The sequence below is a fragment of the Ictidomys tridecemlineatus genome, chromosome 1 (assembly GCF_052094955.1).
Source record: "Ictidomys tridecemlineatus isolate mIctTri1 chromosome 1, mIctTri1.hap1, whole genome shotgun sequence".
Lineage (NCBI taxonomy): Eukaryota > Metazoa > Chordata > Mammalia > Rodentia > Sciuridae > Ictidomys > Ictidomys tridecemlineatus.
In genome coordinates, this window is record NC_135477.1 from 182,374,259 (window position 1) to 182,401,444 (window position 27,186).

The window sequence follows — 27,186 nt, forward strand, 5'->3', positions numbered from 1 at the left end:
CTGGAGGGAGCCCGCTTGGCCCCCTTCTCTACTGTGTGAGGACAGGCATGTGTCCCCTGTGCCAAGTGAGGATGCACTAAGGCATCATCCAACGAACCTGTACCAGACGGCAGGTCTGCCTGGGGTGCCAATCCCACCCCCACGTGGCACTTCCCAGCCTCTAGAACTACAAGGCAAATCCATACTGTTTATAGGTTATGCAGGCCAAGATACGGTGTTAGGCAGCAGGAGCAGGCTGAGAACCGTTGTTTCATGCATTTTGCTGGTTCTGAAGCTGCCTGGGGCAGGAGGATCAGTCTGTCCCTGCTACACCATTGTGACCACAAGCACAAGTCTCTGCCTGTGAATGTTTTCTTCTGAAGGCCATCTGGGTTATTGTTTATCGCTGGGTCGTGCAGAGGCAACAAGAGCTTGTGTGCCCACAAATAGCTCGAGGACACACCAGGCCACTGCCTGACCCTTTAACTACTTCTTATTGTAATCTGTTTTTTTTTTTTTTTTTTTTTTTTTTTTTTTTTACCATTTAAAAGCATTTTCAAAGTACAATGATCGTTTGCGGTCCTGAGGGAGACAAGTTCCAGGCTAGCAAAAGTTCTCATGGAATTTTATCTCAAGAAAGACAGAGCTTTCTGATTTTAGAACTTGCTTTCACAATAAAAGCTAAACTAGCTTAAAAGTTTTTTTTAAATGACTAATGGTAGACAGAATCATTTTTAAAATGTTTGAATGATTTGAAGTGTATTCAATGGGAAGTGAAAGCTCTCCCCACCCCACTCCCCAAGTCTCCCTGTCACGATGAAACCCTTGAACACAGTGAGTGTCTGCAATCACTGACTTGTTGAAATGGAGATTGAAGGTGGGCTCCCTCTCTTAAGGTCACGGCTCTGTAACCAGGTTGGAGTGCAGGTGAGTCAGATGCCCTCTGTGCCCTTCACCATCCTGTCCACCTCCTAGCATGACACCTCTGGCCTGCTCAACAGTGATGGCCCAGGCTCCATTCTTGAGCCAGGGAGGGAAGGGAGGGGAGGGGAGGGGAGGGGGAGGGACCCGCCCCCGCCCCCGCCCACCAGGGAGGGACCCGCCCACCAGGTCTCTGCTCTTGCGGGTGCTGCTGTGACCAGGACGTGATCCCAGTCAGAGGGAAGTTAAACTTGCCAAGGCAATGAAGAGGGGTCCCGTAGAGGGCTAGCATCCCCAGCTCTTGTTGTCAAAGGAGACAGCGTCCTGTCTCTCCAGTGCTGAGGAGAGGAACCCTCCCCTCAACCTCTATTTTTTGGTCACAACAGAAAACTAGTTGATAAATATGAGATGGTGTCACCATTACCGCTTCAAGGCCTCTTTATCAAGTCCAGTGAGTGCCAACCAAGCTTCTTAGCGTCCAAGCTGTATGGTGTCCTGCCACCAGCAGTGCGCCATCCCCTCGAGGGGCCCGGGGGCCACACCGCTGAGCTGGAGGAGGGTCAGGGATCCGGTTGCCTTATCTTGGCCATGAAGAAAGGTGAAGGTAGGAAAAGAAAATCGAGAGCCAGGGTGGCCGTGGCCATTTCCTCCTGGAGCCCGGCTGTGGTGTCCGTTGGGCCCAGCAGCAGCTGCCCAGCAGCCCTGACCGAGCGGTCCCCCCTTGCCCTACTGGGACGATGTCCCTGTGTTCCCTGTGGAGTCCCCACTGGCACATCAGCTCCCGGGGCCAGATTTCAGAGTCTCCGTCCTCTCTAGTGACCAGAACAGAACCTGGCCCGAGGCAGGCACCCAGTCAATAACTGTGGAAGCATAAAAATGAGCCAATAGCTGGATTGAAGGCTTTAAGGGACGGGGACCTCACTGAACACCCAACGTGGCCTGACATGAATAACAGGGACGTGATTTTGTTGACGTACAGGTCGTGTTTTTAATCAGTTGGACTCTACCTGGGACCAGATAGAGCAAATCAAAGGAGGAAGAGGAGGAGGAAGAGAAAGAGGGAAAGCAAAAGCTGAGAAGGCGAGGTCTTGACAGCCCGATTCACGTGGAAGAGAAGTGGCATCAGATCATTAGGTCGTGAGGGTGATCCACCCATAAAATACACACAAATGCCACTACCCCAAACCAAATCTGGGAAGGCAGAGAGGGACAGCAAGGGACAGTGGACGAAGCCATAGGTTGGAGTCCAGGGATTCTGCAGGGAAGGTGGAGAAGGAAGGGAAGAGGTCCCAGCACAGGCCTGGAGCAGGGAGGTCACGAGCCTGGTGACTTCAAGCAGAGACATGGACAATTCCCATGGGCTCGTGGAAGATCCCGGATGATGTTTTCCTTCCATCCTACAGTGAACGACTCTTGACCTCTCGTTCCCCGGGGGCGTCTGTCCCATTTCTTGGATCCTGAACAGAACAGAGTTCAAGCCCCCCCCCCCCCGCTGGGAGCCGTTGCAGCCAGCTCTTGTCCTCACACAACACCAGCACAGCTCCTGTCGTGAGCACCCAGAACCTCAGCGTGCTCAGCCCCATGACGTCTGCCCCGTCCCCGACTGTCCCTCTCTGTCTGGTGACACCCACCCTCCATCTACCTACCCTTTACTCTGTTGGAATTGCGCTCACCATCCAGGTGCCACTTCAGAGCTTCAGCAGGATCCGTTGCTTGTCTCCTAGACTCAGGGCTTCCATGTCCAACGGTTCACCTGACATTGCTCCTGAATGTAGTCAAGGCTGAATCCTTGGTTTCCACAATGTCCCTTCCCATGGTCCCTGTCACCTCAGCCAATGCACTTTTGCCCTTCCAGTTGTTCAGACTAGAAACCCTGGAGTTATTCTTGCCTCCCAAATTCCTTTTTCTCCCTTGTACTCTACCTCTGTATTCCAGTGGCCGTGAGTCAGCCATTGGCTGTCGACCTTGCCTGCAAGTCTGCCCACAAAGGTCCTCATGTCCAAGTGTTCAGGCTCCTGCATGGTCTCCTCCCATGCCTGGTCCCAGCCCCACACCTAGAACACAGAGGTGATGATGTGTGGCAAAGCCTCTTCTATGGCTTGCTCTGGGGATGCCAGCTGCCACGTGTGTGCCCCTCCTGCAGCCCTGCAGGGGATCCACAGTAAGAATCTGAGGCATGTGGCTAGCAGCAGGCACCACCTGGCTGTCCAGGAGAGGGCTGGATTAGAAGCAAAGCCTCCCACCTGGCAGACCCTGAGAGGACTGTGGGGCCAGCCACGGCCCCTGCAAACTCACAAGAGGCCCCAGCCAGATCCATACAGCCAAGCCACATACATGCTCCTGACCCACCTATGGGAACTGGAGGAGATGTAAATGCTTACTGCTGCCTTGAGGGCATGAATACTGGGAAACTCTGCTACCTGGCAGTAGCTGCTGATGGCTCCTGACTAATCCTCCCGGAGTTTATTCTCCAGCAGGAGCCAGAGACTTTCAAAACGTAAGTCAGACCGTGAGGTGGGAGGATAGGTAGGATGGGATTATGGGTAGGTTAGATACTGTAGGAGAAAAGATTAGTGAACTTGAAGGCACAGCCACAGAACAGTCCAAAGTGAAACAGGCACAGTGAGCTTTGGTTTAGATGTGAGGCATGCCCCAAAAGATCATGTATGAGACAACACAAGGATTTTCAGAGGTGAGATATTAGGTTGTGAGATTTATAATCCAATCTGTGGATTACTCCACTGGTAGATTAGCTGAGCTATATCTGAGGCAGGCAGGGTGTGGCCAGAGGAAAAAGGCCACTGAGACTGGAGCTCTCTGTGTCCTGGTGGCCTTGTCCTGAGCTGATTCCCTGGCAAGGCCCTCCCACCATGATGTTCTGTATCACCTTGGGCCCAGAGCTGCAGGGTCGGCCTGCTATGGACCGAACCTCAAAGCTGAAAGTCCAACCCAACTTTGCCTTCTCTGTGTTCTTCCTGTCGTCATGTGTCTCGGTCACAGCAGCACAAACCTGACTCAAACAAACTGCTGTTTGTGTTTAGGTTTGCTAAACTCTGAACCCATAGACCTGACCTCAGTGAACCCCAGCACAAGAGACTTGAGGGAAAGTACACTCAGCTACTTAATGGAGCCCTTAAAATCAGCGAGAAACTTAAAACAGCAACCAGAAAGAAAAAGAAGCTCACAGGGCTGGGGATGTGGCTCAAGTGGTAACGCTCTTGCCTTTCTAAACCAAAGCCTTATTATTTCTCCCATGGTATTCTGTCTCTCCTTCTCTCTCAGAGGCTCCTACTCCAAGATCTCTGAAATTGCTCACGCTTCTCTGCTTCTCTGCCACTATTGATTTCTTTTCGGGCTCACTGTGCCTGTTTCACTTTGGACTGTTCTGTGGCTGTGCCTTCAAGTTCACTAATCTCAGCAACACATAAATAAAAATAAAGATGTTGTGTCCACCAAAAACTAAAAAATAAATATTAAAAAAATTCTTTCTCTCTCTCTCTCTCTCTCTCTCTCTCTCTCTCTTAAAAAAAAAAACAAAAAAAAAAAACAACAACAAAAAAAAACATGCTACAGGGGATTGTCTGAGCAGTAAAATGATACAAGGGGAACCTAGATCAACCCAAAGGACTGAAGGACACCAGATGTGACAACTGCATGTAAAAAATCGATCACTATTTTTCTATTATTTAAGCCTTTTTAGAAGATAATTGTTGCTGGATATAGTGCTGCATGTCTGAGATCCCAGTGGCTTGGGAGGCAGAGATTGGTGGATCACAAGTTCAGGGCCAGCCTCAGCAACTTAGTGAGGCCCTGTCTCAAAACAGAGAAAATAAAAGGGGTTGAGGATGTAGCTCAGAGGTTAGGCTTGCTGGGTTCAATGCCGGGTACCAAAAAAAAAAAAAAAAAATGAGCGTTTTAGGCAATAACAAATGATTTGGTTTCTAACTCGTGGAAAAAGTAAAATGTGTGCTCGTACAGCACAGAGGCCAGGAGGGGAGGATGGGAGCATGTATTTGCACGTTCGCATTCTAGATGTGAACAGGATAGTGCCACTTGAAGGTAGCCTGGGATGAATTCACTATAACATAAATAACCAAAAATATTATTTAAAAAAAGTTAGAACTAATAAACCAATAAAAGGGACAAAAAAAAAGAATCATAAAAATTCTCCCGAATTCAAAAGAAGGCAAGAAAAGAAAACAGAAAGAGAGCAGGGGGACAAACATAAAACAAACATCAAATGACCGCTTTGGACCCGACCTACTGATACCCAGCCACATGGGTTCAGTGTCCATGGTCTGGAGAGCCACGTTCAAGGGCAACTGTACACTGTTCACAGAGGCCCACCACGAGTACAGACAGACGGGAGAAGAGCAAGGGGACAGTGACAGGCTCGCCCCACTGATTCGGGGGAGGAGACCCGAGCCCACGCAGCAGTGGTCACGTAGATGGGCCAGGGTGAAGCGGGAGTGCCAGTGACGCCAGAGGACGACGCTCCTGTTGTTCACGGAAACAGTGACAGTCACAAACACCCCAGGTAGAAACCAAAGGGACTGAAAGGAGCGGTGGACAGACCACCCCTGAAGTCAGGATCCCAGTCCCGCTTTCTACAATTGATGGGTCTAGTAGGCACGACACTAATCCTGGGGGCTGGGACAGGGCTCGGTGGCAGAGGGCTTGCCTCACGGGCACAGCCCTGGGTTCCATCCCAGCACCACCCAAAACAGCCCCAACCACAAAACCCTCAGACTTACCGACAGGAGGGAGCAACCCTGTGGGTCAACTTGACCTGTTGCCACCACCAGCAGTGGAATGTGCAACGTTTTCATGCACATTGGACATTTATCAAGATGGACCTGATTCTGGGCCAGGAACCAACTCTGAATAGGTCGTTGAAAATCTGAAATCACAGAGTGTATTCCACGGTAAACATGGAATTAGAAATTAGGAGTCAATACCAGTAAGATATCTGGAAAAAGCATAAATATTTAGGAACTAAATAATACATTGCTAAATAACTCATGAGTCAAAGAAGAAACCACACAGAACATTTTAAAGTGTTCTGACCTGAAGAAAGATGAAAAGACGGCCCGGCGGCAGCTTGGGGGGGAGGGGGCAGGTAAAGCAATTTCTTTTTTTTAATCATTTAATTGATTTTATTTTTTTAAATACAGGACAGCAGAATGCATCACAATTCTCATTACACATATAGAGCACAATTTTTCACATTTCTGTTTGTATATAAAGTAGGCTGGCACCAATTCGCGTCTCCATACTTGTCCTTTGGATGATGATGTCCATCACATTCCACCGACCTCGCTAACCCCTGCCCCCTCCCTTCTCCGCCCACCCCTCTGCCCTCTCTAGAGTCCATCTGTCCCTCCTATGCCCCCTCCCCACCCCACCATGAGTCAGCCTCCTGATATCAGAGGACATAACAATGACCAGAGCAGGAAAATGATGAAGAAAGTCAATAAAACCCAAGATCAGGCAGTGGAGCAAGAGGATCCCAATCACCAGGGTGAGGAAGGAGAGGGCTGGTGCCACCGTGGTCCTGCATGTTGTACAAGGGACATCGGGAGCCATTCCCACCAATAAGCCCAACAGCAGGGTGAGGTGGACAGACTCCCTGGAGGACACCAAGACAACCGGTTCCCGGGAAGCAGTAAATCCGAGCAGCCCTCTGCGTACTGGAGAAGTGGAACTCGTGTTTCAAAATCTTCCCGTGAAGAAAACTTCATCTCTACGGTGCCACTGGTTAAGTCCACCAGAGTTCAAGGAATTGGGCCGTTCTACACAAATTACAGAGGAAACACTTCCCAATTCATTCCGAGATGCAAACATTGCTCCAAAAGCAGATGGGAGACACTTTCGGGTGGGGGATGTGGATCAGAGCATCATTCCTTATGAACCAAAGTCATTAAAATGCCCACCATTTCAATCCTATTAGATATAAAGCACATCACCACCAAGTGGGCTCGTCCCAGGTCTGCAAACGTGGTTTGACTCGAGAATCAGCCAGTGTAACTCGCCCATTTGCAGACTGAGAAAGGAAAAGCATCTCAACAGACGCAGAGAGTATTTCACCAACATTTATTCTAACTTAATCTCTTAGAAAAGGGAACATCCTTAACTAGGTGAAGAAATGTATGCAGACCCCCTTGACCAACAGCACCCCGGATGACGGCAGCTGTCACCTTCCCACAAGACCAGGAACAAGTAGGGCTGGTCGGTTCTCATTTCCATTCCAGATAGTTCTGAGGGTCTAGCCAACACGGCCTGGCAAGAAAAAGAAGCAAAGGGCATCCAGGTTAGAAAGCAAGAAACCTCTCTCGATCATCTCTGTAGAATGTCCAAAATTAGTCGGTTGAGCGTGGTTGCAAAAACGTAGTATCAGTATTTGAAAATCAATCATATTTCTATATATTAGTAATAAGTGGTAGGATGCTAAAATTAAATATGGGTGCCATTCACAGGAGCTTCAAAAATATGAACTATTTAAGGATACATGTGACTGAAGACATGCAAATAGACTGAGAGCGTGGCTGAGCCGCTGCATTGTGCAGAGGTCCCGTGTGTTTGTGGTGAGAGACTCGCTGCTGTTAAGAGGTCTCTTATCCCCAAGTTGATTGGTTAATTCGACCCAAGCAAAATCAAAATCTCACGGGCCTCGGTGCAGAAATGGACAGGCCCATTCTGAAACTGATAGGAAAATTTAAACGACCCAGAGTAGCCAGAACATGCTTAGAAAAGAAAACAAGTTGGGAGAGCTACGTCTTCTGGCTTCAAGACTTATTATAAAGCTACTCTGTGAAGACAGCGGCGTGCGGTGTGGACGGCAGGAGGAAGAAGTAGGTCAGCGCAAGAAGGGAGCGTCTGTAAGGAGACACACTGGGACGTGCCCAGCTGATTTACAGCAGAGGCGCCAGGTGAGGGGAGAGAGGGGGCGCACTTCCCATCAGATGGTGCTGGGGCGTTCCGGGTGCACAGGCAAAGAAACCAGCCCACCAAGACGACCACAGACCTAAGGGTAAAACTCTCAACCGTGAAGCTCATTGAGGAAAACGTGGGTGACCATCATCTGCAGCCCCCCGCCTCCTTGGGCTCCGTCAGGTATTCCAAGGTCCTCACTCACCACAGACAAACTGTAGCAGAAAGCTTCTTTCTCATTCTGCAAAGTCCTTGTGCTTTTGGAATAATTTTTAACTGATTTGAGTTTTGTTGTTACTCCTGTTGTGATCATGGCTTCGGTACCATTGACTGAGCGGACAGCATGGGACCCTGGGCTAACAAGGAGGCTCCTGGACCCTAAGTCACTCACCAAGCACGGGCCAGCACTGGGATCTTCCGCCCTGTTCCCCACCATCATGCCTGCCAGGACTTGGAGCTCATGATTCCGGATGCGCCCGGGGCTCCTGTCTCTTGGCAGATAGCAGGACAGACTCGAGGTTCTCATCTTACCCCGAGGAGCTGTTGACTCTCCAGAGGGAGGGACAGACACAAATAAACAGATAAATAAAAAAGATAATCAGACCTGCTGATTAAGTGTGATGACAGAAATCAGAGGGAAAAATGGAGAAGAGATCAGCAAGCCCACAGGACAAGGGAGGAGGAAGCAAGCCAAGAAGTCGGGGACTGACGTGCATACCGAGCCCCCGGGGGGATGATGAGAAGGCTCACAGTGTTGGCTGGGTCCCTTCAACAGATAGCACCTCCATGTCCACCGTGGGGGAGGAGTGAACCAATGACTTGTGGCAAATCAACACTCTGGGAGTGTCAAGCTGCTATGTTCCAAAGTGTGTCCCGTGGGGTCTGCTGCGTGGCTTGTTAGGAGGGAAAGCGAGCCACAAGTGCCCGTGGACTGCAGGGGCCCAGTTTTGCCAAAAGACCAGCCCCAAGCCCAGAGGCTGCCTGTACACGGATTTGCATGCATCTTTGTGAGCACAAGAGGGTGGGGGGGTTCGCCCCAAATTTGGAGGCGTGGAGGGCAGGCGAAGGGGAGAGGAGGTGTTTGTGGGATTTTCCTATGTGCCACACTCACATGTGTCACTCAGTAGGTGGATGTGTGCCACTTCTGCAAAGTGTGAAGAGGGATTTACTAAGAGAGAAAGGGTCCGCCCAGCTCGAGGCCTGAGCCAGGATGGACGTGGCGCCCAGAACAGGGCCAGGGCCTCTCTGCTCTTCTTGGTGGCTGGCGGGAGGGTGACTTGCAGGAGGAGGCCCCTCCAAGGTGTGGTTTCTGAGTGGGAAGCTGCTCGTGCGGGGTCAGGGCGCAGGCCCTTCTCTGTGAGCCCTGGTGACAGGCCAGGGAGAGCGGGCAGTCTGCAGGGGAAGGCCTGGCAGTGGCCGGGCTGCAGGTGTGGATGGGCCTTGGGCTGTCCATGCGGAGCAGCAAGAAGAGGGGTGCTGCTGGGACTGCTGGGAGGCTGGGCCGCTGCCTGTCCCTGCCCAGGAAGGACACAGCGGGAGGGAGGGGGAGCCTGCTACTGGCAGCTGTTGGGCAGGGCCATTCCAGGCCTTGGGAGCGCAGCAGGTGGCTCTGCTGACACAGACCCCCGGAACAGTAAATCCTCTGGGCTCAGGAGCCTTCGGAGAAGGCTTCCAGGGAACTTGAGCTCCAGTTCATAGAAGGCTGCACAGAGCTCGCCCTATTTTCAACCTGCTAAAAATCCTCCTCCCTTCCCCTCGCCCTGGCAGAGGCCCCCCTAACTCCAGTCCTGGGCTGTGAGGGGTGAAGGGAGAGGTCCCTCCCTACATCTGGAGCAGGGTCCCTCAGCCCTCTCACCTCAGGCTTCCAGGCTGGCGCCCTGGGCGGGTGGCCTCATACCTTGCTCCTCACTGTGGGGTGCTCCCTAAGACCCCTCTTTGCCTCCTCTTCTCCTGTGGCCCCATGGAAGGCACGGTGTCAGAGGCGCTCCTTCTCTTCCCGGGCAGAGTGCTGGCAGGCCAACCGCAGGCGTTGGGGGGCCGGAAGGGCATCCTACGACCCTGGAGAATGCCCTGACACCAGGGGAGACCCAAGACTGCGGCATAGTGGGAGACACCCCTAACAGTGCTGCCTCCCCTGGGCTTCCTGGAGGGTGACATGAGGGTCTGAGCTGTCCCGGCCCCCTCCCTTGGGTGGCCTGTTACGTGCAGCTGACAGCACCCCACTGGCTGCACGGGGTGTGCAGGGCAGCTTCAGCACCTGCCCCCCTCCCCATTCACAGTCCCCTACACACGGTGCCAAGACTTGCTTCTGCCACAAGCCCTCAGACACATCCCATCAGAACCTCTTAGAGGGGCTGATGGGAACAAGTCGCTGGGCTCATTGTCAGGAGTTGTGACTTGGCATACCTGAGGACACGCCAGCCATCTGCATTTCCAACAGCCCCCCGCGCTCCCCCCCCCCCGGGGATTCTGATGCTGCAGTCCATGGTCACATTCTGCAGTCCAGGGTCACTCTCTGAGGACAAACTGCTGGAGAACAGTTGGCATCAGATTGAACTCCTCCCCAACTTTCCCTCCCTTCATCCTGCCCCCGCCAGGTTGGGGCTCCCGGGTGTCCAGCAGAGGCTCTCATGGGCACTGTCACCCGAGGTCAGGAGTGGGGCTAGAAAGGGGAATGTTTATTGGGCATCTGTGAGTGGCAGGACAGACAGTGGGCAGCGGATTTAAGAAACCAAGCAGTGAGGTCAACCGTGCTCAGCAGTAACAAGATCCGTAAGGAAACCCAGGGAGCCGCCTTCCACAGGAGGCCACGGGAGGCTCTGAGCAGGGGACACTGGCACCAGAGAAGCCAAAACAAGGGGTAGGTGAGCCAAACTGAAGAGGGCTCAGGAAGAGGAAATGAGGAATGCAAAGGTCCAGGTGGGGATGAGCTGGGTGTGGTCAGAGCTCAGAGAGTGGCACTGGCCAGGAATCAGGGAGCAAGGGAGAATGGCCCAGGATGAAACTGAGAAGTAGGCAAAGGCGGGGGTGTGCTGGTCACCTATCGCTACAAACAAGCACCCCCAAGCCTTCGTGGTGTGGAACACAACTGTTAGGCTTGAAGGTTCTGTGGGTCAAAGATCTGGAAAGGGACAGCTGTTCTGTCTCCCCTGGGTCTAGGCCCTTAGCTGGAATGACCTGCGTGGCTGGGGCGTGGCAGGTCACTCCAAGAGTTCTTCATTCCCAGGGCTGGGCCTGGTGGCTCAGCTGGGTCAAAGTGTGCTCAGGGACCATGTCATCCTGAACTCTTTCACATGGCCTCTACAGCATGCTGGACTCAGGCCAGACTGTCTTCTTACATGGCAGCCGAAGGCTCCAAGAGCTGGTGTCCCAGCCAACCAGACAGAAGTGCCAGGAGTCACGAGGCGTCATACCCACTGGTCGAGCCCTCGCAAGCCCACCCAGGTTCAGTGGGAGGAGTACTGATCTTCAGCTCTGTCTCTCCAAGGCCACAGTAGGAGCTGTGCTCAGTCTGGGTACAGTGAGGACTTGGAAGGTTGTAAGCATCGGACTGACCTGGGCCTGTGCTGGCTTCCAGCGATGCTGCCTGGCATCCTCCTGTCACTCAGAGAATCACAGAGGACATCTGTCCAGGGCTCTCGGTGAGGCCCAGTCTGGCGACGAGCATCCTAAGTGCAGGTGTGAGAATCTTACTTTCTCTTACAGTTACACCGAGTCATTAACTCACCTCCTGTCCGCTGGGCGCTTGGAAAATGGCCCTTTGCAGATGGGAAGGGCCTACACCTTCGCAGTGGCCCGATCTATTTTCTAAACGAGGGCATCGGGTTCAAGGCAGGCAGGAGACTTGGCTGAGGCTCCAGAGAGTGGGGATGCTGGCATCTGGGCCCAGCTCCTCGGAGCCAAGCTTGGAGCTCTTTTTTCTTCCACATCCTGGGTAGGACAGAGCCCTTGGACCCTGGACTGGCTCTTCTGGCATCTGATTTCCAGGAAGGGGCACTCCATATTGAGGAGGCCCATTCTGGGCCAGCAGAGAGTTCATCCTGTGGCAGAGAATTCTCTGCTTTGTGCACACAACTGGGGATTTATAAAGCTCACCACAGAACCTGGCTGAACACACACTGTCTCTCCACTTGAGGGTCAGCATCCGGAGCACCAAGCGCTAGGCTGACCACGTCCGGCCCCCACACCTCCCTCCCAGGAGACCCTGGCAGCTTGCTCTGAAGGAGTGCCCTGCTCATCGACTTCAATGTGCTCATGAAAAATTCCCCATGAAACCACTCTGCCCACCGTACGTACCCTACTGTTTGCGTTTGTGTTTAATACACGCTGTACTTTTCTGGTGCCCAAGGGCGGGGGGACTCTCGGCCCGTGTGAAGTAGGCAGAAGCACTTGGAAGAAGTTTCTGGAAGCGTGTTGGAGCTGGCCTGGGAAAACGGCTCTGAATGGCCACTCCCGGGGGCCGAGGCCTTGGAGGCTGGGAGCCCCCGGAGCTGCGCAGGAACCCTCAGCGGCAGGCCCACGTGTCTTGTTGATTCTGAACCTTTGACAAAATTAGGAGCAGCTGCTGGGGCCAAGCAGGGATGGTTTATGATGTGCTGACACCTCAGGAGATGTTACAGGGAGTGCCGGGCGCCATCTCCGGAGGACGCGAGTTTATGACTTTCCCCTCGGCAGGCCCAGGAATGCAGCTCCCGTGTGCTCGCCGCTGGGCACACAGAGGGAGCCTGTGAAGGGTCACTTTGGCCAGGCTGGCCAGGCCCAGACCCCATTCCTCGAGGTTTTGGCCTTCAAAAGAGGGAGCCTCTCCTCCCTGGCAGGACAGGCACTGCTCTGCCATTGCTGTGGCCTGTGGGGACGCCTACTGAAAGGCCAGGCAGCCTCATGAGCACAGCCAGCTCAGCCTGGGGACCATGCTGGCCCTGCCACTTCCCAGCTGTGTCACCTGGGCCAACCAGCTTGCTTTTCTTCACCATGAAAGGAGGCTGATTTCTTCTGCCCTCTCGAGTAGCCACTGGGCGGGAGGTGCTGTTGGTCAGGGCCTGAGGGCCATGCTGAGCTGCTTCTGCGGGTTCCTTTTCTCATCCACAAGATTCCTGTGACAGAGCCGCCCTTTTACAGAAGAGAAAATAAGGCCCAGGGAGGTGGGAACCTTGCCCGGGATCCAAATCCCCCAGAATGCAGGGCTGACCAGGATGTGGACGGCCTTCTAGATTTCCTGCTCAGCTCTTGTATCAGATGTTGCTGTCTAGAGGCCTAGGGACAGGCCTGGCTGGCAGTGGTTCACTGCCCCTTGCTCCCTTTCCATATGCCATCTGCTGACTGTAGGAGACAGATAAGCCGACCAAAGCTCTGGCACTGCAGGTCAGAGCTGGCAGGAGCTCAGTACCCGCAGAGCCAGCCCCCGGCATGCACCTGTGCCAGCTTCAAGGCAGGCTACTCCAACAGGGTGGCCACTCCCAGGCTTTTAGTACTGCCCTGGGCGGCTTCTGCGCTCTCAGACTGGTGCAGCAGCCTGAGGAGCCTAGTGCGGTGGTGGTGAGGCACCTCACACGAGAGCCTCCGGGGAAGGTCATTTGCTCTTGGAGCCTTGGTTCCTCATGTGCAGGTGACCATTGTTCTCTTCCTTCAGAGCAGTTGTGAGGCTTAATCCCATGGAAGCCCTTGGTGTGGCGTCTGGCCTGTGACACGCGCTCAGCTGAGGGTAGCCAGTATTGTCTTACCCTACAGACTCAGATGCAGGTCACCATAAGGGCAGGGAGCTGGGCCTTCCTTTTATGAAATGTTTTAAGAAACAGGCAAAAACATCAAAGAAAGACACATCCTCCTGGCTTTAGGGGCCTTCCTTCTCTGTGTAACTATTTTGAATCTTCTTTTTAAGAATCTTTAACCTTTTCTCAAATGAAGCAAGAAGTCCCCTTCCCAACCTTCCCCTAGGGAAATATGAGCGATTCCCAAGATGCTGTCCATGTCCAGCTCCTGCTGCAAGGCAGAACTCCGTGTGCCCCTCTGCACAGCTGTCCCTTCCTCCAAGAGCCCCGGTCAGAGTTTTCTGTGTGTTGTTTAAGGCACATAATTACTTGTGCGTTTTTCCTGAGTCCTTAGGAAAATCCTTAAATTCCCACAGAGTCCATTTAAATTATCTAAACAGTGAAATTCTTCTTGCACTGACCTTAAGGGAACAGAGTGGTTTGCAGAAATGTCCAAGAAGCAATCATTTTACGGGGGCTGACCTCTGTCTGTGGGGGCCCCCCCACCAAGAATTCCACCCAAGAAGGAAACAGAAGCGCAGTGCCTGGGATAACAGATGCTGTGCCTAACGGTTGCAGGTCCCTGTCCCCTCCCTGCTGACAGACAGTACCCTGATTTTGTTCAGGACATCAATGAACCCAGGTCCCAGGGATGTACATACTTTTCCAGACACACTTGCAACAAGGAGTGGTGATAGGACATGTTCTGGAGGATGGGACGTGCACACAGGGTGGAGCTTAGGAGACTCTTTGCAAGATGAGCACTCGCTCCCTTCTCTGCGTTTCCCCCTAGACCCAGGATGGGTGCAACATGGCCACCATCTTTTTGTATGGATACATTAGGATTATAGACAATAGTGGGATTCGTTATGCCACACATTCACACATGCACACAACATGATTCGATCATCTCATTTTCTGGTATCTACCTTTCCCTCTCTTCCCTCCCCCATCTACCCCATCCCCCTTCTATTATTGCACTGCTATTTGGATTAGTGCACTATGATTATCCATGTGAACACACTCACATGCAACTCATGTAGATTCATACGGAGACATGATAGAATCTGGTAGATTTCATTTTCTAGGACATGCAACTCATGTAGATTCATACGGAGACATGATAGAATCTGGTAGATTTCATTTTCTAGGACATGCAACTCATGTAGATTCATACGGAGACATGATAGAATCTGGTAGATTTCATTTTCTAGGACTTCTCCCCCATCTCCTTCTAGATCCTCCCTAGCCACCACCTTGAAAACGAGACAGGGACACACAGAGACGTGGTCCTGTCTTCACTGAGCGGCTGAACTATATGGCCAGCCCTTTCTACCTCCAACCCAGTGGTGATGGGAGGAAAGTAAACTCCCCCTGGTAAGAAAGAAGGCTGAGGAGGGAGTTGGGTTGACCAGATGGCTGAACTTCTTTGTGGCCGACACATGACATGAGGGTGCCAAAGGGCCTGGGGAACCCCCCGATAAGAACACAACCACCTCTTCCTGGGCCCTTCTTGTCCATAGGAAGAAAAATTGTTAAAGTCATTTCAGCTGGGTTTCCCATTACTTGCAGCCCAAAGTTTCCCATCTAAGAAGCAGAGGGCTGGTGGCCTTTGGGAACTCAGGAAAAACACAGAAACAAATACAGAGCAGACAATTCAGGGATGGATCTTCCTTTCTGACCACAGTCTTCTTTCTGGGTTACAGCCTGGCCCAGTGACCCCGCGTGGATAGCAGAGTGGTCAGAAAAACCGAGATCAGGAAGTCTAGGTGTGTCACAGATAAAAAGAAAAAAAAGAAGATAAGGGTCCTTGGGTCACGAACCCCTAGCCCTTAGGGGAGGGTGTCCTCTCAGACAGCCCCGGGTTCTCCTCGCCCTGTTTCCTGGGTTCCCATTCGGCTTTGTCAAATTACTCACCGTTTCTTGGACATTCTGTGCCTTGGCTAGGCCTTCTACTTGGCTCCAAAGTTTTCATCATCCCTTCCTCCACTCCCCTCTCTGGCTTGTCCTTCAGTGCCCTGCTCGATGACCTCTTCTGTTAGGTCCTCCCTGGTCCCCCCATGCTCCCCCCACACACACACCGGAGGCACTGCTCCTTCTCCCAGGTCATCTTGGATCTCCACTGTGACATCTTCTCCGGCCCTGCCTTATACAATCAGTTCCTGACCCTTGGCCCACACCAGTCTAGGCACTTGGCATGGGACACCACAATTCTTTGTAGACATGTTTATCTCCCCCACCAGAGGAGGATTTTTTGGGAGGGCAGAAACCATTTATCTTGACCATTTTCACTTTGTCCAGAGCCCAGTGTGGTATGTGGAAGACAGCAGTCAGGGCTCAACTGTTCAGGGCCAAGTGTCTGCCTGGGAACACCAGTTTTGGGGACCATCTCAGGATCTGCACACCAAAATGCTCCATGGCCACATGGTGGTGGGCAATGCCAGGCCAGGGGAGCTGAACAGACCTCCAGAGCCAGGTCTCACAATGCGAGTCTCCGAGGGACCCTAAGTGTGCCGGGTTTCTCAGAGGCTTCGACCAGGGGACCTCTCTGGTGGAGAATCTTGAGGACTAATGTGTTGAGGAATGCATTTGGAAAACCCTAAATCCAACAACTCCTTTCTCTTAAAAGGCAAGGATAATTCAGTGCATTTCTTAAGATCTCCCAGCTGGATGGAGGTACAGATGAGGCCCAAGATTGAGAGCCCTTGAAGGCATGCCTGGGTCACCTCCAGGGTCACCAGAAGGGGGGAACCACAGTTGAAAAGGCAGCAGTTGGAAGGGTCAAGCTGACCTGAGCTCAAACCCAGCTGTCCCTCTCAGCCCATCTCCATGGCAAACACTCAGACTCTCTCAGCCTGGGGCTTCTCATCTTGAAGATGTGGCTAATGTCACCTACTGCACAAGATGCTTGTGATGTCTGGAGGGTCGAATCCAAATCAAAGGCTCAACAAATGGTTGCTATGGAAGCCAACGATTCTCTCCAAATGTCCTGGGAAGTGAGGAGAGATCCTGCAGATATGGAAGGCAAACACTGAGGAAAAGTCAACACCACTTTGAGTACACACACCTACGATGCGTAGATACAGCCAGCGAGGCTCTCCGGCCCAGTATTGCCTAGGACAGGGGCCTGGCTCGTTCTGCAACTTTCCTTCCTGCACCGAGACACAGATGCCTGGACGTCCCAACCTCCCTCAGTCCTTCAGACTGGCTTCCTACCTATCCTGGTGGCCCTGGAGTGGGCAGAGGTGCAGCCCCCGGCCCAGGTCTCTCTTCCCTCTCTGTCTGCTCGGCTTGGGCACCTTGTACCCCTTTCCTGTGTGCCTGCACTTTCCCTGTCACTTTCTGCCGCAGAGACAGCAGCCCTCCTCCACCTCGGGGCACCCTCTGGGCCCGTCCTCTGCCTGGGCGAGTTCCCATCTCTGATGGTCTAACTCTTTCTTCCATCTCACCTTGGAAGTCACAGCCTAGAGAAGCCTTCTGCTGGTCACCACCTCCAACGATCGATCCCGTTACTGCCCACAGAACTCCCTCCACCTGTTCTTCCTAATAAACCCAGTAGCAGTTACATTTTTGTGATTTAAAAAAAAAAAAAAGTGCCTATCCTGTGTTGTAAAAGCTCAGCTCCACGAGGTGTGCTTTGCTGACCTTTGTGTCCCTGGGGCCTACATGGGTCAGGAGGTGCATGCTATATTGTCTCGGTGACATGTTTGGTTTATTTCGGGAACCGTGGATCCCACACTTTTCTCAATGGGATCGTCTCTTTCGTGTGCCTGGAAGAGGAAGGTGGGGGATCTGCCAAGCGAGCTTCTTTGCAGACAGAGCTGGTGTTTGAGCCTTGGTGCGTGCAGAGCCAGAAGCCCAGCAGATGAGCCCACACCAGTGAGAGCCCCCATCTCTGCCCCTCCACAGGGACACTCCAGGGACCTCTGGAAGAAGATTCTTCCACCTTCAGTGGAGTGTCTTCTGAACATCCAACATATTCCATTTCTTTTCACACTGCGGATGTGGGAGGAACTCTTGGCTTCCATTCTGCTTCAGCTCTGGGGGTCTGAGGGACTCGCAGGCATTCAACCAAATGAGAGCTGAAGGCTTTCAACTTGGGCCCAGACTGTGCCCAGGATCCAGTAGCCTTTCCAAGCCCTGTTGTCCTTCCCCTGGGACCTCTTACTGTACTGACCACAGCTCTCGATACCCAGATGCATCACCGACATTCACATCAAATCCTTTCTGCAGAGGTTTGAGGACTTTTTAAAATTGAAGTAAAACTCACAAAACAGAAAAGGAACCATGCAGAGAGTACAGTTCAGCCGCCCTGAGACCACCACCAGTACCTAGTTGCAAAACATGATCCTAAAGAAAACCTTGGAACCCTTTAAGCAGAGTTTTGGTTTGAATACAGTCCGTCCCTTCTGAAACTCACCATGGGGCTTGATTGTGGTGGCCATGGTGTTGGGCGGTGGGGGGGATGGGGGGCTTTCAGAGCTGACAGGGATCGAGGCATTTCTGGCGAGAGGGGATTTGTTCTCCCGAGAGTGGCTTCTTGTAGAGCAAGTCGCCCGGGTTCTGCTCCTTCCTCACACAGCACACACCCACTTGCCTTTCCACTCTTCTACCGATGCAGCGTGAAACCCTCACCAGATGTGGCCACCTAATCCTGGGTTTCTAGCTTCCAGAATCATAAACTAGATAACCTTTTCCTCTATAAGTTATGCAGTCTCAGGTAGTCTGTCACAGCAACAGAAAATGGACTAGATGAGCAGTCACTCCCCATGCCCAGCCCCTGGTGCCCACCAATCTGCTTCCTGTCTGCATGACTGTCTCTGGATATTTCATCCAGATGGAGTCATACCATGCGTGACCCGTGTGTCGGCTTCTTCATCTGCAGAAGGTCTCGGGTCCTTGGTGTTGTGGCATGTGTCTGTCCTTGGTCCCCTTCCGTGGTCTGTTTTGACGGATTGACTGATTCAAAATGTGGGTCCGCAGAGACTGGGAACCCCAAGTTCCCTCGACATGGGAGAGGAGGAGAGTCTCTCCCGGTCTCTGCAGGTCACACAGAGAGGCTCCCTCCCACCCAGAAGACCTGTGTGCTGGGGACGGCCCAGGAGCACATTCCAGAGGTCTTGGGACCTGGGCACAGGCTCCCGGAATAGACAGAGCCGTCAGTCAGCATTAAAATAACCCTGGCCAAGATGCCCGCGCCCGAAAGATAGCCACAAACACAGCCCCAGGGTACATGGTGGCACGCGGGGGGTGGCGGTGGCTCTAAATTAAGCCTTGGTCTGGAGGCCTGTTGACTTGGGTCTGGTGGGGCTGACTGGTCAGGGGGCCCTACGGGGGCACGTCCCTGGTTTGGCAGGTGGTGGGTTAGCAGGGCCTCCGGAAGGCCAAGGCCGGGGCTCTGCCAAGAGGTGTGGCAGGATGGCCAGCGCTCAGCACTGTCCAGGCCGGGGACAGACTGAGCAGGAGGAGCCAGGGGACGCTCGAGGACTTCCGCTCCTTGGGTGGAACCTGGAAACAGAGTGGCCGCTGGGCTGGGGGAAGCTCTCTGCCAGTGTGCTGTCCAGGGTGGACATCAGAGGTGATCGGAGGGACAAGGGGACCGAGTTGGAGGACAGCGCTCATGGGGACCTTGCCAGCCTGCTTTCCTTCGGTGGCTCTGCAAGCTGCTCCTCTGCTTTTGAAACCCCGTCACAACGTGACTATAGGTCTGGCATCTGGGAGGCTGGGGCTGGGTGGACCCGGATGGGCCCGCCTGTCATCTCTGGCGAGGTGGACATGGGGACTCCCCTCTGAAGCCTAGTTTCCCCTCTGTCCCCGGCAGTGATGGCACAGTTAACTCAAGGAGCCAGGGCATGGCTGAAATGCAGGGGACGCCTGGCATGGACAGGTGCTCAGGGAACGCGCGCTCTCTGCCTCCTCCTTCTAAACATGAGGGAGCAACGGGGCCTTTGTGTGAGTCCCATAATGCTCCGTGACACAGCGCTGGCCCAGGGTGGCTCGCAGAGGGAAATGGAGGGAGGGTGCTTTACAGCCTGGATTTCCAGGTTCCTGGGAGAAGAGAAGTGGATCCCAGTGAGAAACAGTTTCAGAATAACCCAGGATAGCAGGGCACGGCAACTCTGAAGGGACATGTGCCACTCTTGGGTGTCAGCCGGTGCCACTTCCTCGGTGGCCTTGCTGATGCCCACGTGGGTGGGTGCCGCTCCATGTGTGTTCTCCACAGTGGCTCTGACCCGTCACATTGGTGGGATCTGTGTGTGGGTCTAGTCCTCCTACCCAGCCCACTGGGAAGACACCCACTCGGTAACATTTTTAAAAACTACTCTCAGTTGGCTTCTAATGGCACTTACGATCTTAGAGGGCCTGTGCTAAGCTCTCCGAGTTGTGTCTTGTCTTCATCACACCCCGGGAAATCCATCCTGTTAACATCCCTGAGAGCAGAGGACAGACATGAATTTAGAAGACATGTGCTTGCCCCGGGTGTCAAGGATAGACCGGCAAGGCTTTGACCCAGGCAGACAGACCCAGAGTCACCCTCAGAGTCTCAGACTCTCTGCAAACCATCCCTGTGATAAGGGGCTATGTTCAAAATGCACAAGGAACTCAGGCAACTCCAGTGCACGAACACACAGTCCCATTAGAAATGGGCCGAGGACCCGAACAGACACTTCTCAAAGGACAACATACAAATACTGGCTTGGAGGTGAAAAAATGCTCAATGTCATTAGTCACTAGGGAAAGGAAAATGAAAACCATAAGATATCATTTCACACCTGCAAATGGCTTTTATTAAAAAAAGAAGAAGAAGAAGAAGAAGAAGAAGCAGAAGAAGAAAAGAAAACCATGTTGGAGAGGATGAGGAGAGAAGAAGAACCCAGTGCTGTTGACGGGAATGTGAATCAGAACAGGTCTGGAAACAGCCAGAAACCAAAACAGACCTCACATAGGACGCAGCGACCCTGCGCCTGGTCCCACGTCCAGAGGAAATGAACTCAGCACGCGGAGGAGACATCTGCACCCTGGGTTCATTGCTCCACTGCTGACCAAGGTCAAGCTGGGCGTCCATGGATGACGGTGAGCATAAAGGAATGGAGTGGACACACCAGGAGGCTCTTCCACCTCGGAAATAAGGAAACCCTGTCGTCTGTGGCAACATGGATGAACTCCGGGGACATTCTGCTGAGGGACATCAACCAGGACAGACACTGCATGACCCCCTTACACATGGGACCTAAGAACAAGTCGAACTCACGGACACAGAGTGGAGGGGTCACCAGGGCTGCGATGGGGAGACACGAATGTGTTGGGGGGAAGAAAGGAATCCCACCCCAAGCTGGCGATGTGCTTCCACACTGGGCTCAGTGGGAGGGACTGGTCTTGGGGGGGCCCGAGTGGCTGCTGGGGAAGTCTCTGAAAGACCTAGGTATCGCTGGGCATGTCTGCACGGAGGACCGGGTGACTCGGGAGACACTGGAGATCAAAGCTTTCCAGACAGACAGCCACCAGCCTTGAGCACCGTGGTGTGGGCGGCACACTGGACCCCCAGAGAAGCCACGCTCTGCACACAGTGGGGAGCCCTGGCTGGGTGGGGCATAGCTGGGCCAACACAGGTGCCCAGAAAGAAAGCACAAGAGCAGGGTGCTCATGAGGTGATGCCACCCCAGGGCCACACCTGGCCTGAGGGGCAGGTTTGCCATGACTAGTAGGGCGACTGAGAAGGCCCCCTTTCCTCTGGCCTGCAGACTTATCTACAAATCAGGGGAATAATAGTTGCTCCTCATGGGGAATAGTGCCAGTCTTGGGTACAATGAATGCCATCGAGCTTCCTGAGGATGTAAAGGTTTCTCTCATTGGTATCAGAAGTGGTGTGAACCTCCATTTGACCCAGCTATCCCACTCCTTGGTTTATACCCAAAGGCCTTAAAATCAGCATACTATAGGGACACAGCCACGTCAATGTTTATAGCAGCTCAATTCACAATAGCTGGACTATGGAACCAACCCAGGTGTCCCTCAATACATGAATGGGTAAAGAAAATGTGGTGTATATACTCAATAGAATCTTACTTAGCTTTAAAGAAGAGTAAAATTATGGCATTTGCCAGTAAATGGTTGGAGTTGGAGAATATCATGAGATGCAAAATAAGACAGTCCCACAAAACCAAAGGCTGAATGTTTTTTCTAATATGCAGATGCTAATTCACAATAAGGTGGTGGGGGGCAGTAGAGAAGAATAGTGTTACCATAGATGAGGTAGAAGGAAGTGATGGGAGGGAAGGGAAGGGGATGTGGGGATAGGAAAGACAGTAGAATGACACAGACATTATTACTAATATATGTGACTGCGTGACCAACATGATTCTGAAACATGTACACTCAGAAAAATGAGACATATCTATGTATGATATATCAAGGTGCATAAATGCATTCTACTGTTATGTATAATTAATTAAAACAAATTTTAAAAAATTTTAAAAAAGAATATTTTTTAAAAAGTGGTGCATGAACTGGGCATGGTATTGCATGCCTGTAATCCCAGCGGCTTGGGAGGCTGAGAATCCAGAGTTCAAAGCCAGTCTCAGAAATTTAGTGAGGTCCTAGGCAACTCAATGAGACCCTGTCTCTAAATAAAATATTAAAAAGAGCAGGGATGTGGCTCAGTGGCTAAGCATCCCTGGGGTCAATCCCCAGTACCATAAACAAACAAACAAACAAACAAACAAACAAACAAATAAATAAATAAAAAATACAAAGTGGCACGTGGCATTAACAGGAGTGTCCATCTTAGCATTCGTATCAGTACAAACCTAGGCTTTCTCTGAGTGGCCAAGCCACATCATGGTGAAAGTCAGGACGGGCCACCCTCCCAGTCAAAGCTTTAGACTCAACTCTTCTTAACGTGTTCATTGCCCTATTAATTGAGAGCAGAGAGACACCAATACGTGCAAACAGCACACACTGATCCAGTCCAGCCTGCCTCCCAACCCCCAGCAATCACGACCGTCTCTCACTGTTTTAGACTGGAGGGTGCAGAGAATTGGCGTCTGTGTGTGAGGCTCTGGAGTCACGGGCAGCTTTGAACATGATTGGAGAACGCGGGTCATGCTAGAGCGCAGGTCTGTGCCTAGTGCTGTGCAGCTCAAGGGAGGGAATTATTAACTTAAAAACCCCTTTCTGAGGATGCGGCATTCACTTGAGCTCCTCGCGGGGGGAAGGGGTTCATGCAGGCAAAGGAGAGAGGGCATCAGTCGCTGCAGAGCTCGGCTTGCTCAAGGCACAGGCTGGAGCAGCTGAGGCTGGCATTTGGAGGAAGAGGTAAGACAGGTGGCAGCCACAAGGGTGGCCCAAGCCATTCTGGGGCCCCCAGACCCTGCAGGGTCCCTCATCCTCCTTCCCTCCAGCCACAGCAGGTGGAAGCAACTCTGGGCTCCCATGTCTGGGTTCCAGGCTCGTGTGGCTCCAGGGCCCCTGCAACTGGGCAGCACACAGGTGAAGAAGCCGGGCCAGGGCTCAGGAGGGAGTCCAGGAGGCCAGGCTGGGAGGGCTTCCTGGTCTGTGCTGCGAGCCCGGCCAGGGTGACCTCCCTCGGTCAGCAGTGTCGTGGCCCTGAGCCACGGAGATGCAGGGTGGAGATAGTTCTTGGCTGGGCACGCCAAGGTCTGGTATGTCTCACGACTCCCTGGGAGGCCTTCCCTGGGTGTGCTGTCTGTCACAGACCAAGGCGTACATGGCCCCCATTGGCACAGCCTTCCTTTGACTTGTTTTCCCAAAAGTGCGGCTGGATTTGCTCAGTGCCATCTGCACAATCTCACCGGCCACCCCACCCGCCATCTGTTTACAGGCTGTCAGACAGCTGGCTGGGTGAGGGGGACACTGTGTGACCACAGAACATACAGCTTCAACTGCCTCCAGCAAGAGGGGCCCTGGGGCCTTTACCTCACTTGCCCTGGGACCCTGTTGAGCAGCCGGACCTGGTGTAGCATCCACCATGGGCTTGGCCGACACCACCACCAACAGCCATGACAGGAATGGAGAGCCTCCCCGAGGCTCTGTTAGGTACCAGGGTGATGCAACACCCACCAACCCTGGAGCACCCTGGGGGGGGGGATGTCCCTCTGCTCTTACTGATGTAAGAGATAACGAGGTGAAGAGGGTCGTAACTGGCCCCGAGCCACAGCTGAGGGACAGGCCTGGGGATGGCACCCCCGTCTGTCTGACTCTGAAAGCACAGGATCTTTCCTCCCCTCCTCCCAGATCCAAGGCCCCTCAGAGTCCAGCTGCCCTGCCCCAGGCCCTGCCCTGCCTGGTACTGCAGCACAGCGTGGGGGTCTCTGGTCCTTCCCAGGGGCCCCTCCCTCTCCAGGCCATTGCCCCTGCGTGTTCCCCACCCAGCTCTGGGAGCCTGGCACAGGGATGGTGCCTGAGCTGCAGAGAAGACGTCCCTAAACATTCAGTGACTGTGTTTAAGTTTCCCTGTTTATTCCCATGGATCACCCTCCTGCCTGACCATGTCTCTCCGTGTCTCTCCGTGTCTCTCTGTGTCTCTCCGTGTCTCTCTGTGTCTCTCCATGTCTCTCTCTCCATGTCTCTCTGTGTCTCTCCATGTCTCTCCATGTCCCTCCGTGTCCCTCCGTGTCTCTCCGTGTCTCTCTGTGTCCCTCCATGTCTCTCCATGTCTCTCTCTCCATGTCTCTCCATATCTCTCTGTGTCCCTCCGTGTCTCTCCGTGTCCCTTCGTGTCCCTCCATGTCTCTTCATGTCTCTCTGTGTCTCTTCGTGTCCCTCTGTGTCTCTCCGTGTCTCTCCATGTCTCTCCGTGTCCCTCCGTGTCCCTCCGTGTCTCTTCGTGTCCCTCCATGTCTCTCCATGTCTCTCTCTGTGTCTCTGTCTCTCCATGTCTCTCTCTCCATGTCCCTCCATGTCCCTCCATGTCCCTCTGTGTCCCTCCGTGTCTCCCCGTGTCTCTTTGTGTCTCTCTGTGACCCTCCGTGTCCCTCCGGGTCCCTCCATGTCTCTCTGTGTCTCTCTGTGTCTCTCTCTCCGTGTCTCTCCGTGTCCCTCCGGGTCCCTCCATGTCTCTCCGTGTCTCTCCGTGTCTCTCTCTCCGTGTCTCTCCGTGACCCTCCGTGTCCCTCCGTGTCCCTCCGTGTCTCTCCGTGTCCCTCCGTGTCCCTCCGTGTCTCTCCATGTCAATCAGCTTCTCACCCAACCACCAGGAAAGCGTTGGAGTGAGTGGTGACTTCACGCCTCCCCTGGAGGCGCTTTGTATTCACCCACTCAGCATTCCCGGGGTGCGACCTCCAGGAGGCCCCCCCGCCCCCCGTCCCGTCCCGTACCGTCCCTGACACCCACCAGCACCTTCCACACCCTGAAGACATGGTGGGTGGCGGTGGCTGTGTCCCCAGAAGTTTCCATGGGCACCTGCAGTCATGCAGCTTTGCACAAGGGCTGACCACACTTCTGGTGGTCCTGGTCTGCCTCCCTCCCTGGCCCTCCCTCCCCTGGCCCTGGCCCTGGTCCTGTTCTGGTTTTTTCTTGCCCTGCTGTGCCCAGGAGGCCGACTCCACAGTGCCCGGTTGCTGTGGCTTCCAGCTGGCACTGTAGGGAGGTGGCATTCCCCTCCTCCCGCCCCTGCCCTGCTGCCCTATACTTCCCAATGTGGCCCGGGGCGGCCCTCCTCCTCTAGCTCCAGCTATCGCTTACCCCAGCCACCGACCCTCCCCTGGCCCCTGAGGCCAAGGTGTGGCAGAGGCTCCCTGCTCTGGCTGTCCAGTCACAGGGGTGACTCTGGTCACGTCCACTGTGTCCCACTGACAGACACGTGGGTCCAGTCCACAGCTTCACCACCTCAAGCTGTGCTGCGGGAGACTCTCTCCCTGGGTCCCTCCAGAGAAGGTTCCAGATGTGGAGCTGCTGAGGAAGAGAGGTGGATTTGAAATGTGCTTGGTTCAGTAAGTGCTGCTGCAGAGCGCCGTCTGTTTGCCCCTAAGAAGCTGAGGAAGTCTTGTCCGGGTACTGGGATGTCATGCCCTTGAGCACCCTTCCTGGCCCCCTGCACTACCCAGGATGTCACCACTGGGGTGACATGAGAGCCTGGATTCCTCCAGCACCTTCTGCTGTTAGCTCCACGGGCCACGCGGGGCTCTGTGGTTGATTTCTCTTGTCCTTTCTGTAAATGATGGTTTTCAGCTGAGGGAGAGCTTTCCTCCCCTTACAAGGGACGTTCAGTGTCTGGGGGGCCTTGTTCATCGTCACAGTTGGAGGGCTGGAGGGAGGAGTGTCATCAGCACCTGGCATGTGATAGTTGGGGGTCGGCTAAGCCTATAGCAAGGGAGCAGGGAGAGCAGGGGGAAGCAGGGAGAGGGACTGCTGGCCTCCGGTGCAGAGCTGGGGCCAAGCCAGGAGCACTGGGCCTGGTGGTGAGGGGCTGGTGTTCCTGGGAATGGGGGAATGTAGCAGTGCCAGCCTGGAGTGGCTGGAGCCCAGCAGCGTGTGGCACAGTGTTCTTGGTGCTCAGGGAGGGGTGGGAGTGAACACGGCTCTGTGTCCTTATGTGAGAAATATCTTTTGTGTTTTAAGCTATCAAGATCTGAGGATTCTTTGTTACTGCAGCAGAACCTAGCTATTCTGATTGATTTCGGTGGGACTCCCTAGTGGTACCAGAGGTGGTCATAGACAGTATACAGGATGGCATTGAATTTTATGACATCCCCCAGGAAGAACACTGTTCTCTTTTTAATGACGTGGATTTCACCGATAAACACATCTTGGTGTGGAGCTGGGATGTGTTTACCTCCTGCCCAAGAGGTCCTATGTTGAGTGGACACAGGTTTCTGTAGTTAGCTAAAATTTCATAGGGAAGTTTAGAAATAGAATTTAATTTTAAGGTGGCCTTATATTTATGGCAAAGGATCAGGGTTTTCTTTTGATGGTAGTGATATAAAATTCTACAAATTGAGAGTAAAGAAAATGAGTGATTTTAAGGAGATAGAAAGCCAATAAAACATAAGTGGTACATGCTCACAGCAAAAGTCATTAAGACGTTTTCCAAATGACTGAAGCTGGGACTGGATCTCAGAGCGAGCGTGTTAGCGCTTGAGCCACATCCCCAGCCCCAGGGGTTTCGATTTGGTCTGTTCCTTCAGAAACTCCTGTTGAAATTTGATTGCCATCAGGTGGTGTTGGGGTGGATCTTGTAAGGGCCAATTAGGTCGTTAAGAGGGGTCAGGGCCTTTCTTGTAGGAATGAGGTCTGTTCCTCTGGGATTGGTTGCTGTGAGAGCAAGGCAGCTTCTGTGCTTTATCTCTTCCACATGCCCACCTGTCGTTCCCATGAGTGGAAGCTGCACGAGGGCTCAGCACCGTGTTCTTGGATTCAGCCTCTAGAACTGTGAGCCAGCAAACCACTCTTTCCTTATAAACTACCCAGTCTCGGGTATTTTATTATAGCAACGGAGAAAACGACGCACGTGAAGGATGCATCCACTCTGAAGCTGCAGTGCTGGGCGGAAGTCAGCCATGTGGAGTGACCACGTGCAGGTGGCCAGCCGACAGGCTTAGTCTTAAAAGTCTCCCAACATAGACCTTTAAAAGATTCCATTCTCTAGCCA

General features: G+C 53.2%; 1 protein-coding gene across 1 annotated transcript in view; it reads right to left on the reverse strand.

Moving 5' to 3' along the window:
• Positions 1–6,976: 6,976 nt before the first annotated feature.
• Bod1 (biorientation of chromosomes in cell division 1) overlaps positions 6,977–27,186 on the reverse strand; it is a 67,760-nt gene continuing 47,550 nt past the window's right edge. Inside the window, exon 3 of the mRNA XM_040273327.2 lies at positions 6,977–7,179. Within this exon, the coding sequence (XP_040129261.2) occupies positions 7,137–7,179 (43 nt within the window). The 3' untranslated portion in view covers positions 6,977–7,136. The remainder of the gene's footprint in view (positions 7,180–27,186) is intronic.